General features: G+C 43.1%; 1 protein-coding gene across 2 annotated transcripts in view; it reads left to right on the top strand.

Annotated features, from left to right (window-relative positions):
• The first annotated feature begins 3,493 nt into the window (after positions 1 to 3,493).
• The window catches only part of LOC120031954 (protein Jade-1-like), a 139,075-nt gene continuing 135,754 nt past the window's right edge, over positions 3,494 to 6,814 (top strand). Inside the window, exon 1 of one of the 2 annotated variants that reach the window (XM_038977823.1) lies at positions 3,494 to 4,420. In XM_038977823.1, coding sequence (XP_038833751.1) covers positions 4,328 to 4,420 — 93 coding nt within the window. In that variant the 5' untranslated portion in view covers positions 3,494 to 4,327. The remainder of the gene's footprint in view (positions 4,421 to 6,814) is intronic. The other variant, XM_038977832.1, reaches the window with a different exon arrangement.

The raw sequence follows: 6,814 nt of genomic DNA, 5'->3' as shown, positions 1-6,814 counted from the left end.
AGCATCCTGACAGGTATGAATGGAACAAGACAGGGGATGAAGGCAAAAGTGTAATAGAACATGTAGGTAGGTCTTCCCCTTCATTTGTTATGAGGAGGGTGTCACTTCACTTGACATCTTGAGAAGTCTCCCCTTCACAGTGTCAAATATTTGATATTAATTGGTCGTTTTTGGTTATTCTCCGTGATCACGCTCTCCGTAGCCGACGGGAACAAGACGTTTAAACAGGTCAACATTCACAAGGCCGCTGGGGCCAGACGGATTACCAGGACGTGTACTCAGAGCATGCGCGGACCAACTGGCAAGTGTCTTCACTGACATTTTCAACCTCTCCCTGACCGAGTCTGTAATACATAAACATGTAAACATGTTTCAAGCAGACCACCATAGTCCTTGTGCCCAAGAAAGTGAAGGTAACCTGCCTAAATGTCTACCACCCCGTAGCACTCACGTCAGTAGCCATGAAGTGCTTTGAAAGGCTGGTCATGGCTCATATCAACACCATCATCCTGGAAACCCTAGACCCACTCCAATTCGCATTCCACCCCAACAGATCCACAGATGACGCAATCTCAATAACACTCCACACTGCCCTTTCCCACCTGGACAAAAGGAACCTATGTGAGAATGCTGTTCATTGACTACAGCTCAGCGTTCAACACCATAGTGCCCAGAAAGCTCATCTCGAAGCTAAGGACCCTGGGACTAAACAACTCCCTCTTCAACTGGATCCAGGACTTCCTGACGGGCCACCCTCAGGTGGTAAGGGTAGGCAACAACACATTTGCCACGTTGATCCTCAACACGGGGGCCCCTCAGGGGTGCGTGCTTAGTCCCCTCCTGTACTCACTGTTCACCCACGACTGCGTGGCCAAGCACGACTCCAACACCATGATCACTGACAACGATGAGACAACCTATAGGGAGGTCAGAGACCTGGCAGTGTGGTGCCATGACAACAACCTCTCCCTCAATGTGAGCAAGACAAAGGAGATGATCGTGGACTACAGGAAAAGGAGGGCCGAACACGCCCCCATTCACATCAACGGGGCCGTAGTGGAGCGGGTCGAGAGTTTCAAATCCCTTGGTGTCCACATCACCAACAAACTATCGTGGTCCAAACACATCAAGAAAGTCATGAAGAGGGCATGACAATGCCTTTTCCCCCTCAGGAGACTTGGTATTGGATTTGGTATGGGTCTCCAGATCCTCAAAAAGTTCTACAGCTGCACCATCGAGGGCATCCTGACCGGTTCCATCACCACCTGGTATGGCAACTGCTCGGCATCCGACCGTAAGGCGCTCCTCTGCCACTTCTGCTTGTAGGTGTGTGTGCACTCATTAGAAGGGGGAATCCCAGTGGTTAAAATACAATGAGGTGCACACATTCCTATCTCAATCTCCATCAAAAATATCTGCAATCTTGATTGTTAAATATGGGCAGCTTACAACCCATATAAGTCCCCATTTGATCCCCATTCTGTTTATAGCCACATAGCGCACCTCTTCACTCAGCATAAAATACACAATGATGCTGAAATAATACACTGTTCCAAGAGGCTTGGCAACACATATTTTTGATGAGTCATCTAATGTATGCTTAGTCAAGAGAAAACTGTAATTGGGAGACATGGAGACAACAGGTAGCCTTTTCAGCAGCATGCTGGGAATGAGCCAAGGAAGAAGTATTACCCCCACTCCAATATCACATGGGCCCTGGTCAAAAGTAGTGCAGCATATAGGGAATAGGGAGCCATTTGGGACGCAGCCCGAGAAAGTCAATGCCTCGCAAATGGGACAAGTATGAGAGAAGTACAGGAAAACAAATGATGACTTGAATTGAATAGAGATGGTGATAGTAGATCTCAATCATCGGCTTCTGACTCAGGAGACAATGATTACATCTTCATACCTAGGTTTAAAACATTGCACCCTTTTAAATCACTGTTTTTTTAAGGCTGTGCCATATCATTATACAATTCTGCTGTGCTGATGATCTCTATAGGGATTTAAAGTATGAAAGGGCTGTAATGCAAAAAATCAACGGATGGCCTAGATAATTCTATTAGTCTAGACCATAATGAAACAAATTTGAGGATCTGTCTTTCTTTCTGCAGGCGTTTCAGTCTGTCAGTCTCCCAGATTTGTCAGGCTGCCCTAAAATAACCTCTGAACTATCAGAATCAGCACCAATTCTACAGTCCCGACAAGCAGTTTGTTGTAATATTATCCATCATGAGATACAGTGGCATTGATGTAGGTAGCTGACATTTGGATGCCCTGGCCTGGCCTGATCAAAAGCCTATTGGATGCCACAATCAAACCGAAAGGACATACTGTACCTTGAATGAAAGAGAACCACAACTTACACTAACCACAGGCCCTTCTAATGAGAGGAGGGTTGCATCCCATTTGGCACCATATTCCCTTTAAAGTGTATATAGGGAATAGTCTGCCATTTGGGACAGACATGATATATGTTGCAGCATGGCTGAATTTTCTGCTAAATAAACAATGAGTCCAGCAGACAGTAAATTAACAGTCAGTACAATCAAATACCCATGGAGTGGCATTGTTTTCTCAAGGGACTTAACCCACCTGTGGTGCTGGCAGGCTGCTACAGCACATTTGAATCTGTGCCAGAAAAAGCTAGTGTGTCTTTCATTTCACTTGGGGGGGGTAATTGGTACACTAATACAGGACTATTAAATGCCCAGTGCACTACTTATGTGAAAAAATATATTTATTTCAAAAAGACCTGTTCCCTCACCCGCGGTTATGTGAGATGGGTAAAGAAAGGCCTGCACCGCTTGTATTTTCTTGTTTATTATTATATATATATTTTTTTTTTAGAAATGCGTGCCAAGGGTGCAAATATATGATGTCAGAAACACTGCAACAATCATTGATATAGAAAAAAAATACTGCCATGCATCATTGGCTGGGTGGCCACGCGCAATAACATGAAGGTGCGTGCGATTACTACCAGATACACAGTAACCCTCACCGGAGACTAGCTGTAAAATATACAAAGGTTAAGACAATCCAATAATTCCATGCAGAGCGTTTGATGTCGAACTTTCTGTAATGGTATTCACTTCCATTCAATTTCGCTCCGGTCCAGGTCCAATGAATTTGTTTATTTTCGAACGCTTCTGCATGGGAATTGTACAATTTCCCTTTTTTAGCTTCAACCTAGATTGGTGGAGATCCGACAAAATACAGATCACTCCTAATAGAAAGTAGTAAATGCTGTGGAATTGATATCACTTGTCTGTGTGAACTAACAGCATGGCTTGGAGTGGATTGAATAGGCTATTAAAACGTTTGAAAGTAAGCCTAACGTTATTTCCATGTTTCTTCAATGTCTTTCTTATTATGAAAGGAAATATGAATAGCCACGTTTTTTCTCGGTAAATGGCCAATTATTGAGCAGATATTACCCGACTAAACAAACCGCTTACACTAAACGGTGGCTTTCACTTTCAAACGAGTGATAGGTGATGAATATAATTCCATTTGATTTCTATTTCAGGTTTTAGCCCGTTTTGCGAAATTAACCCATCGTAAAGATATTTGAATCGGCTTTCAGTAACGGCAAATTTAAAGTACGTCATTAATATGGCGCCAAAAGAGTTTAAAGTATGAGCTTATTTTGTTGTGAGGTTGCAGAACCCTCGCACAAGAGGGAGAACATGAGCGGGCAAGAGGGGAAGCGAATGGGCAGGCGATGTTTTTTCGGCAGAACGTCTCGAAACTAGCTTGCAACATTTCATTCCCTGAAAATGAAGCATATTTTTTTCATACTGGATCTGAAAACACACTCACGTGACAAATCGGGATCTGGGGGATATCACATTGGACTATTTTCAAATGCGACATGGCTTTGAAAATTATATTTGTTAGCTTACCGTGCTGTACCCGGCATAGCTTTAGCTTACATTAGAACTGACTTGCTGGCTGCAGCTCGAGGCTATCTTGCAAGCCGTTAGACAATTTGGATTTACGGATGATACTCCTAAAGTCTGCTAAAGGTAGCTAACAGTTAGCTACATTAACTGTATTTAGCTGAGAACTGCGAAGGCGGCCATCGCAGTTTTGTTGAATAATGTTATGCTGCCGGATAGACTTTATAATGGATTAAATTTGTAAATTGCTACTTTTTATTTTGACTCTCTTGGGAGAGCATCTGATCGACGTGCTGTCACCACAGCCTCGCAGGCACGTCCTGTCACCAACGTGGATAGTCGGTGGGCTAACGTTAACTAGCTAACTAGCTAGGGTAGTTGCACTGGAATTTGACCACCGTGAAATTCACTGTCACTACATGTGGTTAACTTCAAATGATTTCGTGATTTCTCATCGTCCAGAGTCGAGGACGTTTTCGCCATCGGAAGCTGACTGCAATCAAGGTAAAAAGGTAGGTTAGATTTTGGTTTCTTCCCCCAAGAAGTACAGTAGTAGCATGTAACGTTAGCACAGGGGGAAAAGCACACTTCCAGAGCTGGTAGTGAAATGTGTAACGTTAGTGCATGTGGGTCAGATGGTTGTGATAGCCAGACAAATAGTTAACACGAGAAGATCATTCAACTGCAACTTCTTATTTTCTAAAATATGAAAATGTCAGGTCCCAGTTCACAAGCAATGTTAGCAACGCCAACTACGCAGCGAGTATTATTTACAGGCGGGCGGTCATAGCTATGTTCACCTCTGTTATGAAATAATTTTGGTAGCGGGATTTTCCTGAGGTGCTCTTGCATAACATGCTTCAGTGAAACAAATGGCTAATTAATTATTTTGTTGAATTCGAAGAAATTATTGAGAACTTATGCAAGAGTCGTGCAAGTGTGTATGTGTGTCGCGAGGAGGGACCGCGTCTCGCCAACATATGGCGCTGAAAATGCACATGCTGGGCTAATGACGAGTGATCGGATATTATCTGCCCGTTGAAAATATCAAATGAGCAGAATTTTGGTAATAACGATTGCGCTATAAAACTGGATTTGTCTAAAGTTACTGTTGCCATCCAGTGTCGCTCGCTTGTGGGTTTGACATCGCACGTGAATGCCAATTGCGTTCCCAAGAAGTGGAGTGTGTATTTCGGAAGGCTAAGCACGCACCTATCTAAGAATTAGAACAAGCTTGTTAACTCTCCTCTCCCCTCCCTGGCTCTCACTGTGCAGTTCTAACTGTAGGGGGAGTGGCTATTGTTTACCTTCAGAAACTCTGTGCTCATAGATCAGGGGGTGGGCCTGGTGTTGGTGCTGCGCATGGCGAGTAGAGGGACAGAGCAGCATCTTGATGTTCCCATTTTAAGAAACGAGAACTTGATGTTCATAATCAGATATATTTGCGATCAAGATATTTCCAGTGTTTTGAATTACACATTGAGACTCTCGTAAGTGCCACGCGCTGATATCTTTGACAGTTTTGGGGGGCTCACATTTATATTTTCAGTTCTTATTGGGAGAGGGGTTTTGGTTTATTATGGGGGGTGCCAATGTATGTGAAGTTTACTTTACAGCACATAACCTCGAGTACATTCAAATGTTATTTTTATGTATTATGGCCCTCTTTTTAATAACAAACAAAGAAGTAAACATTTCTTACAATCCATTACCTCCAGTGATTTAGAATAGTAGACTGTGCAATCCATCCTGCTCGTCTTATTGCACAAATGTAATTGAACTGGTCCCTTCCTTGAATCAATTAAGTCTGATTCATGTAGGGACCCAGTTGTGACAGCTCTACCCCCCCCCCCCCCCCCCCATGAAACAGGAGATGAGTCATGGTGTGGGGGCATAAGAGCTCTCTCTCAATTGAATTTCAATTCAAATGGCTTTATTGGCATGGGGAAACATGTTTACATTGCCAAAGCAATTGAAATAGATAATAAACAAAACAAAACTGAAATGAACAGTAAACATTACACTCACAAGTTTCAAAGTAATAGACATTTCAAATATTATATTATGGCTATGTACAGTGTTGTAACAATGTGCAAATAGTTGAAGTACTAAAGGGGAAATAAATAAACTGATAAATATAGGTTGTATTTACAATGGTGTTTGTGCTTCACTGGTTGCTCATTTCTTGTGGCAACATGTCACACATCTTGCTGCTGTGATGGCACACTGTGGTAATAGATATGAGTTTATCAAAATTTGATTTGTGTTTCGAATTCTTTGTGGGTATATGTAATCTGAGGGAAATACACTACATGACCAAAAGTATGTGGACACCTGCTTGTCGAACATCTCATTTTAAATCATGGGTATTTAATATGGAGTTGTTCCACCCCCATTTCTGCTATAACAGCCTCCACTCTTCTGGGAAATCTTTCCACTAGATATTGGAAAATTGCTTCCATTCAGCCACGAGCATTCGTTAGGTCGCACTAATGTTGGGCGATTAGGCCTGGCTCGCAGTCAGCGTTCTAATTCATCCCAAAGGTGTTCGATGGGGTTGAGGTCAGGGCTCTGTGCAGGCCAGTCAAGTTCTTCCACATCGATCTTGAAAAACCATTTCTGTATGGACCTCGCTTTGTGCACAGGGGCATTGTCATGCTGAAACAGGAAAGGGTCTTCCCCAAACTGTTTCCACAAAGTTGGAAGCACAGAATCGTCTAGAATGCCATTGTATGCTGTAGTGCTACGCCTTGATCACACCGACAGTCATTGCGCAAAATAGTACGCAGCATCATCTGGATATGTAGCCGGTAGCCTAGTGGTTAGAGCGTTGGCCCAGTAACCGAAAGGTTGCTAGATCAAATCCCCCAGCTGACAAGGTCAAAATCTGTCGTTCTGCCCCTGAA

The sequence above is a fragment of the Salvelinus namaycush genome, chromosome 3 (genome assembly GCF_016432855.1).
Source record: "Salvelinus namaycush isolate Seneca chromosome 3, SaNama_1.0, whole genome shotgun sequence".
NCBI lineage: Eukaryota > Metazoa > Chordata > Actinopteri > Salmoniformes > Salmonidae > Salvelinus > Salvelinus namaycush.
The sequence above is the reverse complement of the archived record's forward strand: the minus strand, read 5'-3'. Positions and strand labels throughout refer to the sequence as shown.